This window comes from Panthera tigris, chromosome A2 (assembly GCF_018350195.1).
Source record: "Panthera tigris isolate Pti1 chromosome A2, P.tigris_Pti1_mat1.1, whole genome shotgun sequence".
Taxonomy (NCBI): Eukaryota; Metazoa; Chordata; class Mammalia; order Carnivora; family Felidae; genus Panthera; species Panthera tigris.
Genome location: NC_056661.1, coordinates 90901498 through 90929302, shown reverse-complemented (window position 1 = coordinate 90929302; position 27805 = coordinate 90901498). Strand labels below are relative to the sequence as shown.

General features: G+C 35.5%; 1 protein-coding gene across 4 annotated transcripts in view; it reads left to right on the top strand.

Annotated features, from left to right (window-relative positions):
* Positions 1-27805, top strand: part of SLC25A40 (solute carrier family 25 member 40) — a 53044-nt gene that overhangs the window by 1631 nt on the left and 23608 nt on the right. For 3 of the 4 annotated variants that reach the window (XR_006210982.1, XM_042965645.1, XM_015535126.2), the window contains exons 2-5: positions 12270-12335; positions 13991-14111; positions 15334-15393; positions 17201-17307. Coding sequence is in view for 3 of the 4 variants with exons in the window: in XM_042965645.1 (XP_042821579.1) it covers positions 14015-14111; positions 15334-15393; positions 17201-17307 (264 nt within the window). In the remaining variant the exon portion in view is untranslated. Of the gene's footprint in view, positions 1-12269; positions 12336-13990; positions 14112-15333; positions 15394-17200; positions 17308-26400; positions 26492-27805 lie in introns of those variants that run through there. The other variant, XM_042965641.1, reaches the window with a different exon arrangement.

The following is a 27805-nucleotide window of genomic DNA, read 5'->3' as shown; positions in this document are numbered from 1 at the left end:
TTTGAACCTTAATTTTAATCTTTGAAAAGGCTGTAATTAATACTTCTGAAATATTATGAGGATGAAATGAAACATTTTTCAAAGCTTAACTAGTATCACAGAGAGCTTAGTAAGGGCTATCGTTCTGGTGAACTCTACACCAGCTCCTCCATCTTCAAGATTTCAAGAAGGCCAAGACTTGAAAAATAGGCCTGTCAGTAGATGACTAAGGTTAAGTACTAGATAAAAACAATGGCCTTGACGTGGAGACAGGTTCAGTGTACTCTTGAAAAAATTAGTGTAGGGAATTAAAGTGATAGGAAGGGAAAATAGGGTCTTTGGAAAGTTTAGGGGATATGGGAAATATTTAAACACATTTCTATTCAAGAAAATAAAAAATGAAGCTCATTTTATGTTCTAGTGAAAACCGAGTTACCTTTCTTATTTATAATAATGAGGAAACAGTAACATAGTTGTACCATATGGTTTTAGACACACCCTTTACTTCATTATAGGTGATAATGACAAGCTATGAATAAGCAGAAAGTCTGTTTTACTGGTGTTAATAAGTTTCTAATCTGTAACTCAAGGTTAATTTAAAAAAAATATTTTTGGAGCTCAAATCTTTCAGTAGCTACAGAAAAGACTTGGTCATGTGTCTATGCCCTGTATGCATAGAAACCCCCTTACCTATCATGTCAGTAATCAGGCTGTTGATAAGATGATAAACTTTATGTTACAGTATATCTTAGGGTATGCTTCAGGTGAAGGGTATACATTCAAGAAGAACTGAATGGGGAAGGGGCAAGGTTATTTGTGTGAGAAGTTTGTTTAAAGAGTTTTTTTTTTTTTAATTTTTTTTAACATTTTATTTATTTTTGAGACAGAGAGAGAGAGAGCATGAACAGGGGAGGGTCAGAGAAAGAGGGAAACACAGAATCCGAAACAGGCTCCAGGCTCTGAGCTGTCAGCACAGAGCCCGACGCGGGGCTTGAACCCACGGACCGTGAGATCATGACCCAAGCCGAAGTCAGACACTCAACCGAATGAGCCACCCAGGCGCCCCTAAGGAGTTTTATTAAGCAGGGGCGCCTGGGTGGCTCAGTCAGTTAAGCAGCTGACCTTAGCTCAGGTCATGATCTTACAGCTCCTGAGTTCAAGCCTCAGGTTGGGCTCTGTGTTGACAGCTCAGAGCCTGGAGCCTGCTTCGGATTCAGTGTCTGCCTCTCTCTCTGCCCCTCCCCCGCTCATGCGCGCGCTATCTCTCTATCTCTCTCTCAAAAATAAATAAACATTAAAAAAATTTTTTTTTAAACTTTAGAGTTTTATTAAGCCAAGTTGTAGAACACTGAGCAGAATCGTGGTCTAATTAAATGAACATTTGGCTGTGAATCAGGAGAAATGAATTCCACTCAGTATTGACTCTATTCCTAAGAAGTTTTATTACCTTAGGCAGTTTCCTCATTTGTAAATGAAGACTGTATCTGCTCAATCTACCCTACAATTTTTGTGATTATGAAATGAGGCCTAATCTTTTTCAGACTACCTCTCACCTATCCAGATTTAATTTTTTTTTAATTCTAGAGCCTAGGCAAATGAATGAATTTGTCCATTCTTCTGTAATAGTCATCACTTTCCTATTTTCTTTCTTTTGCTTAGGACTCCACCTGTTCCTCTTCCCTGTTCATACCAAGCCTAGCTTAGATTGAGCCTTTATCTCCTGCTAATTTGAGGCCTTCAGCAATATTCGTATTTGATTCATTTGTTAACTGTTGGTATATTATCTTTTGAAATGTGTTCTCTTGCTATCTTTTAAATTTAATTTTCACATTTTATAATCTCAATATCCTGGTGGATTAGAGAATTTAGGGGTTTTTGAAGATTATGTTTTTAGTTTCATAGGCTAAGCATATGAAAAGATAGGTGTGGAACTGATAGGTGTGGTCCATGTCTCAAGTGAGGGTGGGCTGGAAAACCAGGGAAAATTCAGTGGATCAAGTCCTTGAACACAACCTCAGTGAAAGGTAAAAAATGGAGAATTAGCAAGACAGGAAGATTCAGAATTTGAAAGTGGATTCCCTTGAGACAGTATAATTCAGAGGCTGCTATGGCATCTATAGGAGGATAATGAGCTGGTTCATAAGTGATACATCATGTTCTGAACTAGATTGTAAATTCCTTAAGGGTCATACAGGATACTATTTGGCCATGACTATAAAATAGTCTACATATTTATCTCACTTCTTTCCTTATGTATTGATTGAGCACCTACAGTGTGCTATGATCAGTGAGAAAGGTTTACATAAGACCCCATAGAATACTCCTTATGTAAATTTTTAAAATTTCTATAATATAGTAGTCCCTTATCTGCATGGTCCAGAAGCAGATGATCTTCCTTCTGATCTATTGTCAGAAGGTCAGTGGTAGCCTAACACTACTTCGTTCACCTCACTTCATCAGATCATACAGACATTTTATCATCTCACATAATCACAAGAAGGATGAGTACAGTATAATAAGATCTTTTGAAAGAGCAAGGGACCATATACACATAACTCTTATTACAGTATATTGTTATAATTCTGTTTTTAGTTATTGTTAATTTCTCAATATGCCTAATTTATAAATTAAACTATGATAGGTGTGTATGTATAGGAAAAAACAGTATACGTTGACTTTGTTACTATATGAGGTTTCAGGCATCCACTGGGGGTCTTGAAATGTATCCGCTGGCAGATGAGGGGAGACTTCTGTATTCCTGATAATCCATATACAATAAAATGCACACATTTTAAGCATACAGGATGAATTCTAATAAATACATATATCCATGTAATTTATTCTAAAATCAAGGTATAGAACATTTCTGTTTTAGAAGGTTATTTCATTCTTCATTCCGTTTTCTCATCCCATCAGAGGTAACCAGTTCTCTGGTTTCTATTAGCATAGTTTTTCCTATATTTCAACCTAATATAAGTGAAGTCATATAATTTATATGTTGTAACTCTGAATTATTTTGCATAAAATAAACCTTTTATGATTTATCCATGTTGCTATATGTAACAATAGTTTATTCCTTTTTATCACTGAGTAGTATCCCATGGTGTGAATATAGTGTACCTGGTGATTTATATTTGGATGGTTTCTTCTCACCTCTGACTGTTATGAATAATGCTGGCATGAACATTTGTATACAGGTCCTTTTGTGGACATATGTTTTTATTTTTCTTGGAATTGCTGGATCATATGTTTACTGAATGTTTAACACCATGGGAAATTACTGAAGTTTTTGACTCTGCCCTCCAGCAATGTATAGAAGCCCCAGTTGCATCCTAGTCTGTGAGAGTGAAGAAATACCTCACCTAGTTTTTAAAAAAATTGAGGTGAAATTTATACAACATAAAATTCACCATTTTAAAATGTATAATTTAGTGACTTTGAGTGTATTTATATTCTTATGCAATCATCAACGCCATCTAATTCCAGGACATTTTTAAAACTTTAAAAAGAAAGCTGATAGCCATTCGGCAGTCATTCCCCTAATCCCCCTCTCCTCAACCCCTAGCAACCATGAATCTGCTGTCTACATATTTGCCAATTATGAAACTTTCATATAAATAGAATCATAAAATATGTCTTTTTGTGTCTGGCTTCTCTCATTTAGTGTAATGTTTCTCAAGGTTTACCCATGATATAGCATGTATCAGTACTTCATTCTTTTTTTTTGTTTGTTTTTGATTGGGTAAAATTCCCTTGTAAGGATACACCACATTTGTTTATTTATTTCTCAGTTGAGCATTCAAATTGTTTCCACTTTTGGCTGTTATGAATAATAATGCTCTGAATATTTGTGTACAAGGTTTTGTTAGGCTGTGGTTTTAGTTCTTCCAGGTATATATCTAGTGGTGGAATTGCTTGGTCATATGAAAATTCTGTGTTTAACATTTTGAGAAACTGTCAAACTTTTCTACAGTGGCTGCATGATTTTACATTCCCTCCAGTGTATGTAAAAGGTTTCCCATTTCTCCACATACTCCTCATTCATCAGCACTTAATGTTTTTTTTATTTTTCATTTTTTGAAATTATGCCCTTCTTACTGCTATGAAGTAGTATCTTGTATCTATATGTTATGCTATGTTCACCAGAAGTATAGGTAGCTACCATATGATATCATAGAATCCTATCACAATACCATTAGCGGTTATTTCCTGTTTCTCTATATTCTGTATCCCAGTACCATATTCAATCCATAACTGAAAGAGTATCTCCCACTCCCCTTCACCCATTTTGCCTATTCCCCACCCACTCCCTCTGGCAGCCATCACTGCACTGTACTTATGAGTCTGTTTATGCTTTTTGTTTATTTGGGTTTTTTTTAATGTTTCACACATAGGTGAAATCGTATTTGTCTCTCTGATGTATTTCAATTAGCATAATACCCTCTAGGTCCATCTGTGTTGTTACAAATGGCTCAGTAATGGTTCTTTATATATATTTACGTATATGTATATATACACCATGTCTTCTTATAAGTTCATCTGTTGGTGGATACTTGGGTTGCTTCCATATCTTGGCTATTGTAAGTAAGGGTGCAATAAACATAGGGGTGCATATATCTTTTTGACTTAGTGTTTTTGTTTACTTAGAGAAATACCCAATAAGTGGAATTACTGCATCCTATGGTACTTCTTTTTTTAAAGTTTTGAGGATCCTCCATACTGTTTTCCACAGTAGCTACACCAATTTACATTCCCACCAACAGTGCACAGGGATTCCTTTTTCCCTACATCCTTGCCAGTACTTGTTATTTCTTATCTTTTTGATTCAGCCATTCTGATGGGTAAGGTATATCTCTCTGTGGTTTGATTTGCATTTCCCTGATGATGAGTGATGTTGAGCGTCTTTTCATACGTCTGGGGCCATCTGTATGTCTTCTTTAGAAAAATGTCTATCTGGGTTTCTGCCCATTTTTTAAATCCTATCAATTGTGTTTTTGGTGTTGTGTAAATTCATTTTATATTTTGGATATTAACCCTTTATTGGGTAATCATTTGCATATATCTTTTCCCATTTAATATATTGCCTTTTAAAGATGGGTTTCCTTTGCCATGTAAAAGCTTTTTATTTTAGTATAGTCCTAATAGTTTATTTTTGCTTTTATTTCCCTTCCCTGAGGAGACCTCTACAAAAATGTTGCTATGGTTGATGTCAAGGAACTTACTGCCTACATTTCCTTCTAGTTTTATGGTTTCACGTCTCCCATATGAGTCTTTAATCCATTTTGAGTTTATTTTTGTGTATGGTGTAAGAAAGTGGTCCAGTTTCATTCTTTTGCATGTAGCTGTCCAGTTTTCTCAGCACCATTTATTGAAGAGACTGTCTTTTCCCCATTGTTTATCTTGTCCTTGCCTCCTTTGTCATACTTTAATTGACCACTTGATGAAATGTGGGTTTATTTCTGGGCTCTCTGTTCTGTTCCATCAACAGATCTGTGTCTGTTTTTGTGCCACTTCCATACTGTTTGGATTATTACAGCTTTTTAGTATATCTTAAAAACTGAGATTGTGGTATGTGATACCTCCAGCTTTGTTCTTCCATCACAGGATTGCTTTGGGTATTCCAGATCTTTATGGTTCCACACAGATTTTGTTATTATCTATTCTAGTTCTGCAAAAAAAAAAAAAAAAAAAAAAAAAAAAAAAAGTGCTCTTGCCATTTTAATAGGGATTGCATTCAATCAATAGATTGCTTTAGGTAGTATAGACATTTTAACAATATTCTTCCAATCCATTAGCATGGGATATCTTTCCATTTAGTTGTGTTGCCTACAATTTCTTTCATCAGTGTTATATAGTTTTCAGAGTACAGGTCTTTCACCTCCTTGGTTGAGTTTATTCCTAGATATTTTATCCTTTCTGGCATAATTGCAAATGGAATTATTTACTTAATTTCTGTTTTTGCTAATTTGTTGTTAGTGTATAGAAATGCTACTGATTTCTGCATGTTAACTTGTATCCTGCAGCTTTACTGAATTCATTTATTCTTTTTTTTAAACCATTTTATTTATTTATTTTTTAACATGAAATTTATTGTCAAATTGGTTTCCATACAACACCCAGTGCTCATCCCAACAGGTGCCCTCCTCAGTACCCATTGAATTCATTTATTCTAATAGCTTTTTGGTGGAGTCTTTAGAGTTTTCTATATATAATATCCTGTCATTTGCAAGTAGTGACTTCTTCTTTATCAATTTGGATGCCTTTTATTTCTTGTCTGATTCCTGCAGCTAGGACTCCAGTACTGTGTTGAATAAAAGTGGCAAGAGTGAGCATCCTTTTCTTGTTCCTGATGCTAGAGGAAAAGCTCTATATTTATAAGGAAAAGCTCTCTATTAATAATGTTTGCTGTGGATATTTCATATATAGCCTTTATTATGTTAAGGTATGTTACCTCTAAACCCACTTTTTTGAGAATTTTTATTATGTATGAGTGTTGGATTTTGTCACATACTTTTCTGCATCTGTTGAAATGATCTTGTGATTTTTATCATTTGTTTTGTTGACGTGGTATATCACAGTGATTGATTTGTGAATATTGACTCATACTTAAATCCCACTTGATCATTGTGAATGATCCTTTTAACTTATTGTTCAGTGTGGTTTGCTAACGTTATGTTGAGGGCCTTTGCATCTGTGTTCATCAGAGATAGAGGCCTGTAGTTTTCTTTTTTTGTAGTGTCTTTGTCTGGTTTTAGAATCAGGGTATTGTTGGTCTCATAGAATGTATTTGGAAGCTTTCTTTCCTCTCTGTTTTTTTGGAATAGTTTGAGGACAATAGGTGTGAACTCTTCTCTAAATGGACTTTTGTTTGTTGGGAGTTGTTTGATTACTGATTCCATTTTGTTACTAGTAATTGGTCTGTTCAGATTTTCTATTTCTTTATTCAGTTTTGGAAGATTGTATATTTCTAGGAATTTATCCATTTCTTGTAGGTTGTCTAAATTCCAAACATATAATTTTTTATAGTATTCCCTTAGAATGTTTTTGTATTTCTCTGGTGTCAGTTGTTACTATTCTTCTTTCATTTCTCATTATGTGTCTTTTTTTTTAAATGAGTTTTATCAATTTTGTTTATATTTTTAAAGAACCAGCTCTTGTTCTCATCAATTTTTTTTTCTTTTTCTGGTCTTTATTTCATTTATTTATGCTCAAGTATTTCCTCCCTCCTACTCATCTTGGGCTTCGTTCCTACTAATTCCTTTAGGTATAAAGTTAGATTTTTTTGATAATTTTCTTCTGTAGGTAGGCCTTTGTTGTTATCAACTTACCTTAGAACTGCTTTTGCTATATCCCAACGATTTTGGACCATTATATTTTTGTCTAGATGTATTTATTTATTTATTTATTTATTTAAAAAGCATTTTTCTTAATTTTTTTTTTTATTTTTGAGAGAGAGGGAGAGACAGAGTGTGAGCGGAGGAGGGGCAGAGAGCTAGGGAGACACAGGATCCAAAGGAGGATCTAGGCTTGAGCTGTCAGCACAGAGTCCAACGTGGGGCTTGAACCCGTGAACTGCAAGATCATGACCTGAGCCGAAGTCTGATGCTTAAATGACTGAGCTACCCAAGCTCCCCTAGTCGTATTTTTTAATTTCCTCTGATTTCTTGGTGACCATTGTATGTTTCTTGCCATGTTGTATAGCCTCCATGTGTTTGCATTTTCTCTCTTTTTTTTCTTGTGATTAATTTCTATTTTAATACTGATGTGGTTGGAAAAGATGCATGTTATTCCACTCTTCTTAAATTTATTGAGACTTGTGGCCTTAATGTGATCTATCTTGGAAAATGTTCCATGTGCATTTAAAAAGAATATTCTGTTTTTGGATTAAATGTTCTGTATATGCCTGTTAGGTCCATCTGGTCTAATGTCTTGTTCAAAGACTGTTCATTTTTCTTATTGATTTTCTGCTTGGATGATGTATTCATGGATATAAGGGGTGTTAAAGTCCCTTACTATTACTGTGTTACTCTCAATTTCTCTCTTTATGTTTGTTAATGTTTGTTTTATGCATTTAGGTGCTCCAGTGTTGGGTTTGTGGATATTTACAACAATTGTTATACCTTCTTGTTGAACTGCCCCTTTATTATTATGTAAATACTTTGTCTCTTATTACAGTCTTTGTTTCAAAGTCTGTTTTATCTGATTTGAGTTTTTACCTTTTGTTTCTGCTTCTGTTCGTATGGTGTCTTTTTCCATCCTTCCACTTTCATTCTTTATGTATCTTTAGGTCTGAAATATAGTCTGCATATAGATGAGTCTTGGTTTTTTATCCATTCCGCCATCCTATGTCTTTTGATTTGAGCGATTAGACCATTTACATTTGAAGTAATTTATTCATAGGTGTGTACTTACTGCCATCTGTTAATTGTTTTCTGGTTATTTTTGTAATTCTCTGTTACTTTTTTTCCCCTCTTGCTGTCTTTCTGTGTGATGACTCAGTAGTGTTTTGATTGACTTTCTCTTTATTTTTATTTTTTATTTTTTTGGAAAGAGAGAGGAAAAGAAAAAAAGCATGAGCAGGGAAGGGGCAGAGGGAGAGGAAAAGAGAGAATCTTAAGCAGGCTCCACACTGAGTGGAGGGGCTTGATCTCACAACTGTGAGATCATGACCTGAGTCAAAACCAAGAGTCAGACACTTAACTGACTGAGCCACTCAGGAGCCCTGTGGATGATTTTTAAATTTACATGAGAGACCACAGGGCCAAGAACAGCCATGACATTTCTGAAGAACAGGTAGGGTGGATTTACCCTACCACAGATATAAGCGCCTATTACAACTACATAATAATGCAGTGTGATAAGGTTTAAGTATGGATAAGTTTAACAGAATAGAATAGAGAGCCTAGAAACAGTTCCACAAAGTACCTGTTTAGAGGAGAAAAGAGGGATTATTTAGTAATTGGACCTGGAGAAAATAGTTACCTGTTTTCATCTGGAAAATGATGCAATTGGCTCACTATTTCACATGCTTTTTAAAAAATTCTGCTTAAAGGTGCCTAGGTGGCTCAGTCATTTAAGTGACTGACTTCAGCCCAGGTCGTGATCTCACAGTTCATGAGTTCAAGCCCCATGTGGGGCTCTCTGCTGACAGCTCAGAGCCTGGAGCCTGCTTCAGATCCTGTGTCTCCCTCTCTCTCTGCCCCTCCCCAACTTGTGCTCTGTTTCTAAAAAAAATGAGTAAACATTAAAAACATTTTTTTTAATAAAAAATTACACTTAGATTAAAGAATTAATATCTGTTCAATAGCACAACTTCAACACACCTAGGGAGGCATATGTTTTTTGGACTTTTAAGTAAGGAAAGATTGCTTAAAGAGGAAACAAAAAGGTATTGTCTATAAAGGGAAAGATAGATAAACTTCACTACATTAACAATATAAGAATTTTGACGCTGGGGGCACTTGGGTGGTTCATTTGGTTAAGTGTCCAACTTCGGCTCAGGTCACGATCTCTCTATTCACGAGTTTGAGCAGTGCGTCAGGCTTTGTGCTGACAGCTCAGAACCTGGAGCCTGCTTTGGATTCTGTGTCTCCCTCTCTTTCTGCTCATCCCCCACTCACACTCTGTTTCTCTCTTTCTCTCTCTCTCTCAAGAATAAATAAACATTAAGGAAAAAAAAGAACTTTGACCCTTTTCTTATACCATACACAAAAATCAACTCCCAAGTGGGTTAAGATTTGAATATAAGATCTAAAATTGTAAAACTAGGGGCACCTGGGTAGCTCAGTCGGTTGAGGTCATGATCTCACAATTCGGGATTTCGAGCCCTGCATTAGGCTCTGTGCTGACAGCTCTGAGCCTGGAGCCTGCTTTGGATTCTGTGTCTCCCCCTCTCTCTGCCCCTCCCCTGCTCACACACACACACACACACACACTCTCTCTCTCTCTCTCTCTCTCTCTCTTTCTCAGAAATAAAATAAAAACATAAATTAAAAAAAAAGATAATATATTTGACTGAAAAAAATTAAAAATTCTGATGATACGAAGTATGTGTTGATTTACTGTCCTCCAACTTGGGTATTGCCCTAATCCTTTTAACTAAAGCCTCTTCATCCATTGTTTGGTTGAGTATTATTTTGTCACTAATTAAATTTATTTCTTTCCCCAAGAAGGGCTCGTTCATTATTCATGCTTGAGAATGTTTGCCTTTTATACTTGAAAATCACCTTGGCGGTGTATACCAAACTATTAATACCAACTTAAGTACTGTGTAGAATGCAGAAAAGGTGTAAAAAATAGGAGCTGGGGGACTTGGGGAAAAAGCTTTTCTTGCAGAATATTTCTTTACGAAATATACTGAGTTTACAGGATATATTAATGTTAAAATCATCTCCCCCAATAGTCTGTGTGTTCCCTGGAAAGGGTAGAATAGCTGCCACTAGAAGAGTAGAAGGATGCAAAGAAAAAAGATAAGTAGGATGATAGGACTGTAAGGAATTTAAAACACTGGAGAATATAAGTTCTAGACAGTCCTCAATGATTATTACTTCCTACTTTTTCACCATCTGCCTCCAAATCTGTGGTTATGTTGTTCATTTTTTCCCATATTATTTTTCAGATAAATTGAAAAAGAGACTAATTTTTCAGATCTCGTTGTTAAGTAGATTATGATCTTATAAAAATTGCTGCTATAATTTTTTTAAAATACTTTTCTATTAAGAAGAAATAAAAAGTCCAATAACCTTAATTCTGAGTTCTCAAATGTTACAACTGAATTTCTGACTTACATTCTATATAATTCTATATAATTGTTAGAAATATATCAGTTTTTTTGACTCTTTTTTCTGGTTTGAGCATATTCAGGTTAACAACTTTGCTGGAAAGGATGTCAAAATAAAGCATTGTAGGCCTTTTTAGTCTTCTGGAGGAGGAGTACACCTGTATTCTAGCATATGTTTATTATTTTTCCACTTAACTATGTTCAAATAAACAAATGTTAAAAGTATTTTCTTGGACTTGACTTGAAGTTTCTACATAAATTTCAGGAACTAAAAAAATTTCATTGTTCAAATTTTCCTGTATACAGAAAAATACAGAACAGTGAAAAACTTATGGTATATTTACCACCTAGATTTAGGAGTTTGTTTGTTTGTTTGTTTGTTTTGAGAGTGTGTGCACAGCAGGGGAAGGGTAGAGGGAGAGAGAGAATCCTAAGCAGGCTTTATGCCTAGCGTGAAGCTCAATCCAAGAGTCAAACTCTTAACTGACTGAGCCACCCAGGCACCCCAGCAGATTATTAACATTAGTATATTTATTTGTTCTGAAGTATTGTAAACTACAGCTATTATAACACTTTAGCTTTTAATACTTACACTGTGACTCTCTTAAAAAAAAAAAAAAAAGACACTTCTGGGAGCGCCTGGGTGGCTCAGTCGGTTAAGTGTCTGTCTGACTATTGATTTCAGCTCAGGTCATGATCTCATGGTTGTGAAAGTAATCCACATTTGGGATGCGCTCTCTCTGCCCTTCCCCCTTCATGGCACACGCTTACTCTCTTTCTTTCTTTCTCATTCTCATTCTCTCTCTTTCTCTCAAAATAAATAAATAAAAATTCTAATTGAAAAAAAGACACTTCCAGTATAACCATAGTACTATTATCTCATCAAACAAAATCAATAATAATTTTTTAATATCTGATATGTAGACGATGTTTAGATTTCCTTATTTACCCTTAAACTGACTTTTAAAATTTCATTTATTTGAATCAAGATGTATTTGGTTGGTAACTCTCACAAGATTCCCTTATACTAGAACAGTTCTCCCTCCCCTGCTTTTCTCCCACCTTAATTTCATTTGTTGAAACCAAGACAATAGTCCTATAGAGTGTTACAATTTCTCCTATTTTGTGGTATTCTTAACCATGTTACTTGAGTCTCTGAATTTCCTATAAATTGGAACTTAGATCCAGTGGATTGTTTAGATCTAGATTAAACTTTTTTCCTAAAAAATACTTCATAGATAGATAATGCTGAATACTTAATTTTGCAGCACAAAATCTTACTGACTCAGTGATGCTAAGGTTAATCAGAGTGTGCAGGTTCTAGAATTGTTTTTGGTTTTTTTTTTAGCAGAATAAATTTACTGTGGCAATATTCCTCAAAGTGTGTAAAAGAGGATACTCAGTAAATATTTGTTGATTTGTCTTTTGGTTTTTTTTGCATACTCCTTTCCTTAGGTTCTCCTTTTCTTGTGTGAAAAAATAAGACAATTACTTTCATTTTTCACTACAGATTTTCAGCTACTGATGTTACAAACAAAATATTGCACCATAGAGTTGAGGAAAAGACTTAAACCAGGTGAGTAGTAAGAAAAGTCCAAAGAAACAATAAGACTACCATTTTTATGAAGTTCATTATTGGGATGATTGATAAAATTGGAATATGGAGCATAGGAGACTCTCTAAATTAAGTTTCCTCAATTTGATAATGTTACTGTGAAATGTAAGAATATTCTGAGGTAAGGCACCTGGATGACTCAGTTGGTCAAGCATCTGACTTCGCCTCAGGTCACGATCTCACAGTTTTTGCTTTCGAGCCCCAGGTCAGGCTCTGTGCTGACAGCTCAGAGCCTGGAGCCTGCTTCAGATTCTGTGGTCTCCCTCTCTCTCTACCCCTCTCCCATCATTTTATAGATGATTTAATGCTCTGTCTCTCTCTTTCTCTCTCTCAAAAACATAAACATTAAAAAAATTTTTTTTAAAGAATATTCTGAGGTTTTTAGGATGAAGAGGTGTGATGTATTCAACCTACTTTCAAATTGTTCACAAAAAAAAATAAGTGATACCAAAGTGTGTTTGTGAGAGAGAGAGAGAGAGAGAGTGAGTTTGGTGAAATTCTGGGTTAATAGGAACTCATTTATTTCCAGTGGAAGTATAAATTGGTCCAGTCTTTCTGGAAAGCATTTTGGCAATTTATCTCAAGTTTTTAGTTAAGCCTAGCAAGCTTACTTTTTCTTATATAGTAATTCTAGGAAGACTACAAAAAACTATGTATATGAGGATATTTATACAAGAGTGTATGAGTGAATGAATAATGAAAATTTGACAGTGACCTAAATATCCAACAATGTGAGACTGATTAAATACAATCAAAAACTCAAAGTATTAAAAATGATAGTATAAATCTATATTTATTGATACAATGTCTGTAATGTATTTTTAAGGGTCCACACTGATACTAAACATTATGAATAGTATTAACCTATTTGTTTTTTTAAAAAGATGCATGTACACAGGTATACAAATGTTTGTACGTGTTTGATTTATTATGTGTAATCTGCAGGTGCATGTGTGTATATGTTATATACATGTACATACTTATATATGCATTTGTGTGTACATAGACATTTGGAAAGGTGATACCCTTATATTGCTAGTGGTTATTTTTGAATAAAAGGTTTATAAGTGGTTTTTATACTTTTTTATATTAACTGGCTTTTTAGAAAAGAGTATATATTGCTTTTCACATCAAATTTTTCTAAGATAATGCTTCTTTTGAAGATTATGTGTTTTTATTTTATACCTTTGGAGCAACTTTTGGCATGCATCAGAAATAATGATATATTTGCTAGCTCTATATTAGAGTATATAAGTAGTTCTTATGAGGCTAAATACACAGATTCTGGGCCTTGTTGGTCAGGTGCCTTCATTCTGTTACTTGGCCAGAGTCTGTATTCTTACTGCTCTATGAACTGTCTTACAAATGTGATGCTGCTCACACAGCTTAAGTGCACTACCATTTTTGGAAAATCAGAGTGCCTGTTCTATTAATGACAATTGTGTAGTTAGTGCCTTTGTGTAGAACTTATATATATTTATTTTTGATTGTGGTCAACAGCACGTGCTTTGATATTAATGCTGGCTACTGTTTTTATAGATGATTTAATTTTTAGCAGTCAGATCTGAGGGCATTTTCATTAAACTCCTATTTTACATTTTGATTTTCCTTAACAGATTTTTCTTCAGTCAGTTAAAAATATGGATCCTGAGTCAGAGGGACCACAGATTATCAAAGTGACACCCCTTCAACAAATGTTTGCCTCTTGTACTGGAGCTATCCTGACATCACTAATGGGTAAAATAATGTTAATGTTATAGATTATGTAACTGTTATAGATTTCCATTTGAATTTACTGTCTGAAATAATGATAGTATTATCATTCATGCTTCATCATATCTCTCCATCAGCGTAACATAAAAATAACTCTGGAGAGAGAATCAAGAGACTTGAATTTTATTACTGTCTTTGCCATTCTTAGGCTGAGTGCAGTTTGAGACAGTCCCTACTTCTCTCTGAACTTTATTTTTACCTATAATATCAGGGGCTCAGACCAATATTGAAGTGCCTGTCAATATTGAACTTTTATGACTCTATTAGCCTTTTTTAAAAGGAAACAAGAAAATAGGATAAAATATTAATATAATGAATGATTTAGAACTTGGGCAACTTATGGTAGCAACAAATACAAGTTACGTTTTCTTTTGCTTGCATTAACAGTGAATTTCTTAAATTCCTTTGGCCACATTTTCTGTTTTTTACAGTCTATTTCTTCCAGAGAAAGACAAACAATATAGTTAGGTGATAGATGGCTAGTTTATTTAGATAAGATAGCAGATGATTAGAACACATATAAATGTATTACTGTTGGATGTGCTATCTTACCTCAGTTAGTGTTGTAAAGACCTTAAAGATAATCTAATGTGACTTCCTCATTCTCAGATAAGGAAAAGGTTTCTTACAACCACTATTCGGCATTTTTTCCTACTTGGATAAAATAGCATGCAAATGAAAACAATTCTCCTTTACTGTGCTATTCCCAAATGGAGTAACACAATGTGACAGTAAAGACGATTTATGGCTAGCTTACTCACTTTTTCATTATCTATAGTTTTTATTTGATATAGCTAAATTAATGTGTTAGAAAAACTAATATTGTTGATTACTTGTAATAGAGTTATTCTCAAATTTTTATATAGACTTCTAAAACTTTTATTCTTTACCTTAGATGATGTAGTTTCTTAAAAATACTAGTATTTTAGGTTTGGAATGGAATTATTATAGAAATATTATAAATGATCGTTTAGTGATGAGAGAAGTAATTGTCTTCTCATTGATCCTCTTCTAAACAGAATTCAAGGGCAAAAAATTAGAATGTTACATTTAAAACCACTTTGAGATAAATAATCTTACTCACATAGTCATGAAGAGTGGTATGATTTGCTACATTTTGTCATATTTGGACAAATATCTGTATAATTTACAGGTATTATTAATTAAAATTTATGTTTCTTCATAGTGACTCCTCTGGATGTCATTAAAATTCGACTGCAAGCGCAAAGGAACCCATTCTCCAAAGGTATGTGTACTAGTTATCCTGAAAATCTTGTTAGGTTTTTAAATGTTACTTTATTCATTTTTGTTTGAAAAATACTTTTTGTTAATTTTTTAAAGTTCATGGCTCTTTATCCTCATGCAGAAATGCTTTTTGGCACATACTTAGTTGTACGTGATGGAGTCTAGCCCTAAAACAAATATATATATAAAACACTTATAACTCTTTTATATAGCTGATTAAAGTATTGGGTGATTTAATATTTGAGTATGTGTCTCACAAGAGCACAATTAAAAGTGTAAGGAATCTTAGACTCTAGCTTCCTCCTTAGTCTAAGAGTTCTGCCCATCCTAGAACATTCATCCAACAGTCATCCAACTGGTGCGTGAATATAGTGCTTAGAAATCATTATTTTATCAGGATAGTATGGTTTATGTGAATTTGAAAAGAGTAGTCATGTATTTTTATTAGATGGGAAAAAAATAGCAATTCCTTTATCAATCTTCCACAATTTTATAAGATGATATTTTAAACATGTTAAAATTTTTTTTAATGTTTATTTTTGAGAGAGAGAGAGAAAGTACATGGTGGGGAGGGACAGAAAAAGAGAGGAACACACAAAATCCAAAGGAGGCTCCAAGCTCTGAGCTATTAGCACAGAGCGCAACGCAGGGCTAAACCCATGAACCACAAGATCATGACTCAAGCTGAAGTCGGATGCTTAACCAACTGAGCTATTCAGGTGCCCCTCAAACATGTTTAAGTAGCAGAAAACAGATTGCTTGGACTATGAGAATGTTGGCTTGGACATAGATGCCCCTCTGATGAACACAGTACTGAGATGGAATGAACAATAGGCATATTTCAGATGGAGGAAAGTATAGATGGATTATAAGAGAGTAAAAGGGAAGGCAGTTTCCTACACATTTAAGAAATCCTTAAAAGCAGAAGGAGACACTTAGACTTACGTATTATGAAACTCACAGAATTATACATGGTTGAACAGAAAAGGTAATTTTGGCAGCTAGAGTGAGTCCAATAATTGGAAGGAGTTGCTATTAGGGAAAGTTGTAGTAAATTAGGTGGGAACTGATGAATGTCAAGATTGAGCAGTATAAATAGAGAGCGAGGGACAAAGCATAGCACAGTTTACATTGGTGAGAAGAACCTTTTTTAAATAGTGTATTTTTCTAATTGGGATATAATTGACATATAACATTGTATTAGTTTTAGGTGTGCCACATAATGAATTAATGTATGTGTGTATTGCAAAATGATCAACCCAGTAAGTTTAGTCAATGTTCTATCACCTCACACAATTAACATTTTCTTGTGATGAGAACTTTTAAAATCTACTCTCTAAACAACTTTCAAGTGTACATTAGATTTATGTGTATGTTTTTATTTATTTATATGTCTGTTTCACTTATGTATAGTCCAAAAAAAATTTTATTACCTGAATTTCCCTTGTATACCACAGTTTTCTTCTTGTCAAATAGGATGTACACCCATGTTCTCTTTTCAAAACAGGTTTTCCTCCTTTATTTCCCCCCTGTATTCCCTCATATACCCTAAAAGAATTTATTTCTGTGTGCATTTGCTTTCTACATTCTGAAAATGTAAAATTTACTCTATTACTTTTCACTACTTTGAGTTTAGAGACTAGTGCTATGTCATAAGCAAATCAGCGTATGTATTTTTCATCCTAAAAGGTGAAAACAAAGGTAATTCGTAATTTTCTAGTCAACTCATTGTACTTTGAATTTGTTCATCTGTAAAAATAGCATAGTTGTGTGAAGTAGGTTTTGACTGTTGGGATCTTCTTTGTTAGGAAAATGTTTTGTATATAGTAATGGACTTATGGATCATCTATGTGTTTGTGAAGAGGAAGGCAACAAAGCATGGTATAAGAAGCCAGGACGATTCCAGGGTACATTGGTAAGGAGATTATGTTATTTATAATCACAATATGTTTTCTATTTTTATGATTTATGTATGAAAGATTTTTCTAATTGTAAGAGAGTAAAAGTCCATGATACAGTTAGCACAGTTATCCAGAGTTAAAAGGTAGATGTAAGGCAGTAAAAGGCAAGTACTGCTTTGCTTTTAATTAACTTATTAACTTTCTTTTCATCTGTTTGTACTTTTTTGTGTGAAAAGAAAAAATGAACTTTTTAATTTTGACATAATTATAGATAATAACAATTTTAAGAAAAATATACAGACAGATCCCATATACCTTTTTCCTACTTCCCCCCAAGTGGTAACATCATACAAAAGTGGTACCATATCACATCCAGGATATTGGCATTGATGCATTTAAGGTGTAGAACAATTCCATCACCACAAGGATCCTTCCTGTTTCCCTTTTATAGCCACACCCATTTCCTTTGTGTTCTCAACTGCTCCTTAACACCTGGCAGCCACTAATGTGTTTTTCATTTTTTTAAAAAAAATTTGTTAATGTTTATTTATTTTTGAGAGAGAGAGAGAGAGAGAGAGCGAGCGAGTGAGCACGTGAGCAGGAAAAGGGCAGAGAGAGAGGGAAACAAAGAATCCGAAGCCGGCTCCAGGCTCTGAGCTGTCAGCACAGAGCCTGGCATGGGGCTTGAACCCACAAACCGTGAGATCATGAACTGAGCCAAAGTCGGATGCTCAACTGACTGAGCCACCCAGGTGCCCCATGTGTTCTTCATTTATATCATTTTCTCATTTCAAGAATGTTCTGTGGATGGAATAATAACATATATAACATTTTTGGATTAGCACTTTTCATTTATCATTATTATCTGGAGATTCATTCAGGTTGTTGCATTTATCAATAGTTTGTTCTTTTTCATTGCTCAGTAGTTCCATGGTATTGATGTACCACAGTTTGCTTTTTGGGTTGTTTCTAGTTTGGGGCTGTTTCAAATAAAGCTGTTACATAGATTCATTTCCGGGTTTTTGTGTGAAAGTATTACAAAACAAAACAAAACTACTCACTGTTTTTTTTTCTGCGAACACTCTATTTACAGCATTTTCTCAACCAGATATGTGGGTTTTTTCCCTTAGGCCAAACAATTCTTCAAGTATTAATGAACACCAGCTAGGTATCCTAGAGTTTAACTCCATTCTGACACCATAGGACTATTCCCACTTCAGATGCCAATCATAGATCAGGTTGTCACCTGTGTTTCTGAGTAACTGGCTGTAAACAAAGGTTCCTGCAACCCCTTTTCAGATTCAGTGAATTGCTAAATAGCTCACAGAACTCAAGAAAATAGTTTACTAACTAGATGACCAGCTTTTTATGAAAGGGTACACCTCAGGAATAGCCTGGTAGAAGAGACACATTAGTGCAAGACTCGGGGGGTGGGTATGGAGCTTCATTCTCTAGGTATGTCACCCTCCTTGAACTTCCATGTGCTGTGCTCACCAAGTTGGAAATTTTTAAACCCCATACTTGAGGGATTTTTTAAGGAGGCTTTGTTATATAGGCATGATTGATCAAATTATTGGCCTTTGGTTATTAATGTAACCTCTTGTCCCTTTTTCCTCCCCAGAGCCCCTGAAGTTGGGGTATGGGTTAGGGTAGTGGAGTGAGACTAGAAGTTTGAGCCCTTTAATCACATGGTTGGGTACCCCAGCAGCCAGCCCCCCATCCACTGCTTATCTAGGGACTTTTCATGTTTATTTTTTATTTTTTTCTTTTTTCAGGGAGAGGGAGAGAGCATGTGTATACTAGCAGGGAGAGGGGCAGAGGGAGAGAGAGAATTTTAAGCAGGCTCCATTCTCGGTATGGAGTGGGACTTGATCCTTGACCCTGGGATCATGACCTGAGCTGAAATCAAGAGTCACACAGGACTACTCACCTGACTTGAGCCACCCAGGTGCCCAGTCCTGAGGGACCTTTCATAAGTCACCTCCTTAGCATAAACTTGATGGGGTTTGAAAGAGACTTGTTACATGTCATAGACTCTAAGTCTAAAGCTCTCTTTTGGCCAGCAAAAGAGCAGGATGCACGATGAAAAGCAAGAGATGGCTAATGTCTGGGAAAAGACAAGAGCCCTGAATCAGGGTTTTTATTAGCCCCATTTTTATTAGGATCAGAAGGCTTGCAAACATGATGGGCATGTACAAAGGAGCATTGAATCTGTGAACATTAACTTGGGGACGTGAGGAAAAGGGGGTCTTGAAGATATTTGGGGTTAGGGGTTTGGGTTAAAACAAAACAAAATCTGGGCGCCAGGCAGTTGGGCAGAAGATTGTTTACAGTGGACGTGAAGCACCACCTCCGTTTATCTTAGCTAGACTAGGGGATGAGACAGATAGGACACTTGACCTCAGAGTTAATAAGGCACCTTTCTTTTGTTAATCATCTCAGCTCTGGGCAGCTTCACCTGCATCACAGCAGTCTATAGCTCAATTTACCTGTTTACGTAACTTGGTCCTTTCCTCCTGTGAAAGCAGCATTTTGCTATAGTACTAAATTGGGGGGCACTTCTGCCCTGAACACCTAATCTTGCTTACCTCATAAATCTTTGTATTGGACACCTTTGTGCCCTTCTCTATCCTGGGGTTCCTTTGCACCTCCCTATTGTTGGGGTGCCAATCTTGTTTACCCAAGCTCGGGTGTGAACATCCTATGGCCTTGTATTTCTTTATGCCTTGTTAACCCATTGGTGTAAGCCCGGGGGGTTCCTAAGCTTATCCCCCACAGTTATGAATAACAAAAGATACCCTTTTCACCTTTATTCTTTGGAGCTTTTTAGGACTAAGAAAAAAGGCCAAATATTAGAACAAAAGATGCTCCACTGCTCTTTATCAATTAGGAAATTATATTGATTTTAGGAACTGTGCCAGGAACCATGGACAAAGACCAAAATGTATATTTCTAATTTTATAAGTCCTAATATCATCATAAGTCTTCATTTTTCTGGGATAAATGCCTAGGAGTGCAGTTGTTAGGTCACATGGTAGTTGTATGTTTAGAGTTTAAGAAACTGCCAATCTGTTTTCTAGACTAGTGGTACCATTTTACATTGCCAGTGGCAGTGTGTGACTGTTCTAATTTCTCCATATCCTCACTAGCCTTTGATGTCACTTTTTAGCAGTTTTGATAGATGTCTAATGATATCTCATTGTGGTTTTAATTTGCATTTCCTTAGTGGCTAATGATGTTGAACATCTTTTCATATGCTTATTGTTTATTAGTATATCCTCTTCAGGGAAATGGCTTCTCATGTCTTCTGCCCATTTTCCAATTGAACTCTTTGTATTTTTACTGTTAAGTTTTGAGAACTCTTTATAAAATCTAGATGATAATCTTCTCTTGAATGTGGATTTGCACATATTTTTTCCACTCTCAGACTTACTTTTTCATCCTCTTGAACAGTCTTTCATGGAGTTAAAGCTTAAATTTGATGTAGTTCAACTTATCATTTTTTTTTCTTGCTTTAGGTGTCAAATCTAAGAATGCTTTATCTTTAATAAGTTTTATAGCTTTATGTTTTATGTGTAAGTCTTTGATCCATTTTGAATTATTCTTACATAAAGTATAAACCCAAGGTTGACCTTTTCATTGCTTTTGTTCTTTTTGCCTGTGGGTGTCTAGTTGGATTTGTTAAAAGGCTGTCTTTCCTCCATTAGGTGCTTTTGCACATTTATCAAGAATCATTTGGGCATACTCTGTGGCTCTAGTTTGGAATTCTTTACTCTCTCTCATTCATTTTTTTGTCTGTTACCTATATCAGTACCACACAGTCTTTTTTTTTTCTTTATTTAATATATTATTGTTTTTTAAATTTACGTTCAAGTTAGTTATCATATAGTGTAACAATGATTTTAGGAGTAGATTCCGTAATGCCCCTTATCCATTTAGCCTGTCCCTCCCTCCCACAACTCCTCTGGTAACCCTCTGTTTGTTCTCCATTATTTAAGAGTCTCTTATGTTTTGTCCCCCTCCCTGTTTTTATATTATTTTGGCTTACCTTCCCTTATGTTCATCTGTTCCGTGTCTTGAAGTCCTCATATGAGTTAAGTCATAGGATATTTGTCTTTTTCTGACTAATTTTGCTTAGCATAATACCCTCTGGTTCCATCCACGTAGTTGTAAATGGCAAGATTTCATTCTTTCTGATTGCCAAGTAATACTCCATATTTTGTATATACCATATCTTCTTTATCCATTCATCCATCAATGGATATTTAGGCTCTTTCCATACTTTGGCTGTTGTTGATAGTGCTGCTATAAACATGGGGGTGCATGTGTCCCTTTGAAACAGCATACCTGTATCCCTTGGATAAATGCTTAGTAGTGCACTTGCTGGGTCGTAGGGTAGTTTTGTTTTTAATTTTTTGAGGAACCTCCACACTGTTTTCCAGAGTGGCTGCACCACAGTTTGCATTCCCACCGGCAGTACAAAAGAGATCCTCTTTCTCCTCATCCTCGCCAACATCTGTAGTTGCCTGAGTTGTTAATGTTAGCCATTCTCACAGATGTGAGGTGGTATCTCCTTGTGGTTTTGATTTGTATTTCCCTGATGATGAGTGATGTTGAGCATTTTTGCATATGTCTGTTGGCCATCTGGATGTCTTCTTTGGGGAAGTGTCTATTCATGTCTTTTACCCATTTCTTCACTGGATTATTTGTTTTTTGGGATTGAGATCACACAGTCTTAATTACTATAACTATATAAGCCCTGAAATTGGGTAGACTGATTTCTCCCACTTTATTTTTATTTTTCTTGTTCAAAGTTGTTTTAGCTATTCCTGAAGTTCCTTGGTCTCTTCATATAAATTTTAGAAAAATATTTTTATATCTATAAAAAATGTCACTAAGATTTTTGTAGAAATTGTGTTAAGGCTATATATCTCTTTGGGAAGAAATGACATCTTTACTGTGTTGACAATGAGACAGGTTAACAGGAGAAAATCAAACTTAATTACATATGTACAGGTGCTCTGTAAGATAATACAGCCCCCAGGCAGGCATTTAAGGTTTATATGCCACCCACAGTTAAGAAGGGAGAGGGGTCTGGGACTTCAAAGGAATAAAGACAATTCACAGGAATATGAAAAAGTAAATGTTTGGTAAATAATGTGTGCTGAACCACATAGAAACATTGGGACACAGGAATTTTAACAGATTTGCTAGATTTCTCTCTACCACACCTACTTTATATTATACTGTAGTTATCTATGGTGAAAGCTCCCTTCCTAGAGCACTTCCTCTTTCTAAACTCTTTTAGACAGAAAGAAGGTCAAAGTTTCTTCCTGAACCTTATGTTTCTTGAAAATATTCAGCCTAAAATAATCTACATGTCAAAAAGTCACATTTTGTGGTGGCAAATTTTGCTCCCCATAATGGCATATAATTGAGTCATGTTTTTTGAACTACTGTCAGTTTTTATCTTTTACCAGATGTATTTAGACTACTGATATTTAATAGAATTACAGATATATTAGAACTTAATCTTTGTTAAAAAGCAAAATTCACTGACTAAATTTGAAGATCTAATTGGCTTTATTTCAACAATTCATGATTTGGGCAGTGTTGCATCTAGCAAGTAGAAAGGAGCTCTGAGGAGCTACACCAAACAGAAGACTTTTATAGGCAGAAGAAGATGGGGCCAGGAAGTTCTACTAACCAGGAGTGGATTGTTACAGGCAAGGTCACCTTCCTCTGAGGGAAGGTGGGGGTCTGTCTGGCAGATTACCTCACTAGTGCTAACCTGGTAATTACACATTGACTGATTAAAGGTCATGTTCTTAGGAGAGGCTGAAACTGCAGTTAGGTTAGGTACTATGCTGGTTGTGCTGACATCGGGGTGAGCATATGGGATTCCATTTTGGTTCTGTTGTCTCATTGTTAACAGCCTACCATTTCCTTTTTTGCTTTCTCTTTGTTTTCTGTTGCTGTTTTATTTTTCCTGCCTTCTAATGTGTTACTTGAACATTTTTTAGAATTCTGTCTTTATAGGGTTTTTGGGTGTATATTTATTTGCTGAGGCTTCCTAATTTTTTGGATGTGTTTGTAAATGATCAGTGATTTCTCTGTTGACTGCTTTAAAATCTATGTCAGATAATTTTAATATTCTTCTTTTCTCAGTGTTGGCGTCTGTTTATTGTCTCTTTTCATTCAGTTTGACATCTTCCTGTTTCTTAGAATGACAAGTGATTATTTTTTTTTATCGAAACCAAGAAATTTTAAGTATTACATTATGAGACTCTGAATCTCACTGAAACATTCTATTGTGGCTGGCTTTTTAGACAATGTTAGAGGAAGAGGGGTGTCACCTTGTTAGTACTGAGTGTAGCTGGAAGTTAAGGTTCCTCACTTAGCCTCCATGGGCACACCATGTGGAGAGTTTCTTTACTCTTACACAGGTGATATGATCTGAATGTTTGTGTCTCCCCAAAATTCCTATGTTGAAATCCTGATACCTGATGTGATGGTATTAGGAGGTGTAGCCTTTGAGTGATTATGGTGATTATGTCATGAGGGCAGACACGTATGGAATTAATGTCCTTAGAAAAGAGACCCCAGAGTTCCCTTGTCCTTCCACTGTGTGAGAATTCAATGAGAAATCAAAGACCTGGAAGAGGACCCTGTGACCTTGCTGGCACCCTGGTCTGGGACTTCCAGCCCCCAGAAATGTGGGAAATAAATTTCTTTCATTTATAAGGTACTTGGTTACAGCAGCTCAAACAGACTAAGACAGCAGAGAGGAAGTTCTGGCTTGCCTTACACTGGTGACAGGAAAACACTAACCCCTCCTCATTTTCTTCCTCTGCTCCTCTGACACTACCATTAGAATGCTTGGCATATTCATCTTAGTTATTTTTAATTTTTTTTTAATGTTTTTAGATTCCCAGTCTGATAATTCTGAAATCTCTGCCATATATGAGTCTGGTTCTGATGCTTGCTTTGTCTCTTCAGGCTGTGTTGTTTGCCGTTCAGCGTGCTTTGTAATTTTTTTGTTGAAAGCCAGGCATGTTGTATTGGGTTAAAAAAAAAACAAAAACAGGTAAATACAGCTTTATTGTCAAGTGATATGTTTATCTGATTAGAAGCTAGTCTATGTTTACTGCCTGTTATAGCTGTGTTCTCAGAGAATAAAATTCCCTCTAGTGTCCTATTTTTTTGTCTTGTTCGCTATCATCTTTGAGTTTTCCTAGAGACTGCTCAAATAGGGTCTTAGGTTTGTGGTTCTTTCAGCTGTGATCCTCTGTTTCACAGGAGCCCTGTTGATGGGGTGGTAAGTATGTAGGAAGAGAAACATTCTATAGTCCTATGACTAGGTCTTACTCTTACGGAGCATGAATTGGGTATTTCCACTGTGCCAGATTGCAGATTTTGGCAAAACTGCAGTAAATGAGGGTCTGATAAAATAGTTTCCCTCGCTCAGCTTTGTTAAGGAGAATATAAGTTTGGGGTATATTTGAAAACTGGTTACGTTTCTAAATGTAAAACAAGTTGTTAATTTTTCAGTTCAGCTTTTTTCTTGTTGTGAGGACAGAAGTGGCAACTATATCCTTCCGAGCACTGATGTATTCCACAATTTTGATGTTCTGTTTTTATTATCAGTTGAAATATTTTCTGATTTCCCTTGTAATTTCGTTTTTTGCCCTGGGTTTAGAAGTGTAGTATTTTAATTTCTTAATAATTGGGTACTTTTTAGATATCCTGTTATTCCTGATGTCTTTTAATTCCAGTGTGATTAGAGGAATATACTCTGTAAATTTTCACATTTTTGAAATTTATTGAGTCTTGCTTAATGGCCCTACATATGCTCTGTCTTGTTGAATATTTTATATGCACTTTACCCATCTACTATCTATCTATCTCTATCTATCTATTTATTTTAGAAAGAGAGAGAGCATACAAGTGGGAAAGAAGGCCAGAGGGAGAGAGAGAGAGAAAGAATCTTAAGTGGGGCTTGATTCCACGACTGTAGGATCATGACTGAGCTGAAATCAAGATTCGAAACACTCAGTTGACTGAGCCACCTACGCACCCCTTTATGTTTAAAATCTGTACTCTGCAATTGTTGGGCATAGTATCCTATAAACTATTAGATCAGGATGGCTGATGTTTCATTTAGATCTTCTAAATTATTACTCAATTTTTTCTTTACTCTGTCAGTCACTGAAAGAGGATATAAAAATCTTCAATTATGATTGACAGTTTGTCTGTTTTCCCTTTTAGTTCTGTTGGTTTGTTACATGGATTTTGATATGTTTTTCTGATATATTTTCATCATAATGAAGTGTCTTTATCACTACTGGTATTCATTATATTGAAATTTTTGTCTGATATATAGCCACTCCAGTTTTCTCATATTATTATTTATAAAGTATATCTTTTTCCATCCTTTTACTCCAAGACAACATAGCTGGGCCTTGTTCTTTTGTTACCCTCTCTTACAATCTCTGATTTTTAATTGGATAATTTAGTACTTGATTTATTTTTTAATTTATTTTTTTAATGTTTAATTTTGAGAGAAAGAGAGCATGAGCAGGGGAGGGGCAGAGAGACAGGGAGACACAGTATCCAAAGAAGGCTGCAGGCTCTGAGCTGTCAGCACAGAGCCCCACTTGGGGCTTGAACCCACAAACTGTGAGATCGTGACCTGAGCAACATTCAATGCTTAACCAACTGAGTCACCCAGGCGCCCCAAAAATTACTAACATGGTTGAGTGTCAGTCCAAAACTATATGCTCCCTCTGTTGCTTTTTGTTTTTTTTCTCCTTGCTGTCTTTTGGATTAGTTCAATTATAATTAATATTACATTGACTTCTCTATTCCCATTTCTAGGGAGACAGTGCTCCAAAAATCTTTCACATTTTTGCATAAGTTTTGAGCAAGGTACTGACTGCCCTTTGTCCTTACCATCTTTTCAAGGATGTTTACATAATGAATAAGCTTGGATGATACAGTGTTTCCCTCTAGGGCAAAGGAAAGATATCCTCACTGCCTATTATAGAGGATTGGGGTTCCCTATGGTCAGATTTCCCCTCCTATAATGCAGGCCACCATATGTTCAGGTGTCTTCCAGCCTTCTTCATGTTACCTTGTGGAAATTGGGGCTCAGGAAACTGGCACAGAAATGCTGATACTCTGGCTGCTGCTGGTCCTGTGAGTAATAAACTGTCCTTTACCTCTTATCCCAGAGATTCTTATCTTCTACCAGCTCTCATGATACTGTGGCTGGCTGATTTGTCAACTTGCAGGTGGAGTACAGTCCCAGCCCCTTCACAGTTCTTGACACCATTCACTCTCCTCTTTATTTGTGCTGTAGCTTCGTGTACAGTTCATCTTTGCATGTTACAAATTCCACGTTTCACTATTAGAATTTTTTATTTAAAGAGTCTTGTATCTTTTAAAGTAGTTAAAAGGAGAAAGAAGGAAAATAAATGTTTCATATATAACCGCATATTTACCATTTCTCCTGTACTTCCTAACTTCTTTGAAGATCTTAGTTGCTATTTGGCATTGGGGCCCTCTTCCCTGAAGAACTTTTCTCAACATTTCTTTATTTAGTGCAGGTATTTTGGCAGTTTTTCTCTCAGCTTTTGTTCTAGTGAAATGTCTTTATCAAGCATTTTTTTGAAGCCTGTTGGCAACATACAAAATTCTGGCATAATGTGTTTTTCAGTACGTTTAACGTGTCATTACATTATCTTGTGGCCTTCCATGTGTCCGATGAGAGGTTAGCCTTCATTTGTATCACCCCTTATCATTTTTCTTTTCTTTTTTCGTTTTCACTGGGTTTATTTTGCTTGGGATCCTTGTGATTTTAGGCTCTGTAAATTGATATCTTTCACTTATTTGGGAAAGTTTTTGGCCATCATTTGTTCAGGTTATTTCTAAGACTGTTTTCTCTCCTTTCCTGTCTGATTCCATATAAAACCATTCTACCACTTAATGTTTCCCCAGTGTCCCTGAGCCTCTGTTCATTTTTCCTCATTCTTTTTCTCCCCCTTCTTCAGATTGAAGATCTACCTTCAAGTTCACCAACTCTTTATTTGCTGCTTCCATTCTGCTATTAAGCCCACTTAGTGAATTTTTCATTTCAGGTTTAGAATTTTCATTTGGCTGTTTTTTATGGTAACTGTTTCTTTGCTGAAATTCCAAATTTGTTCACTCATTATGTATGTATCCTCTTTTTAGTTTTTTAAATATATTTATAATAGCTGCTTTAGAATTCTTGTCTGCTAACTATATTATTTGAAATTTCAGTATTGATTTCTATTGACTACTTTTTCTTTAAGTATGGGCATATTTTGTTCTATATCTAATCAATTTTTAAAAATTTTTTAATGTTTCTTTTTGAGAGAGAGCGAGAGAGAGAGCAGGGGAAGGGCAGAGAGAGGAAGACACAGAATCCGGAGTAGGCTCCAGGCTCCGAGCTGTCAGTACAGAGCCCGAAGCGGGGCTCGAACTGACGAA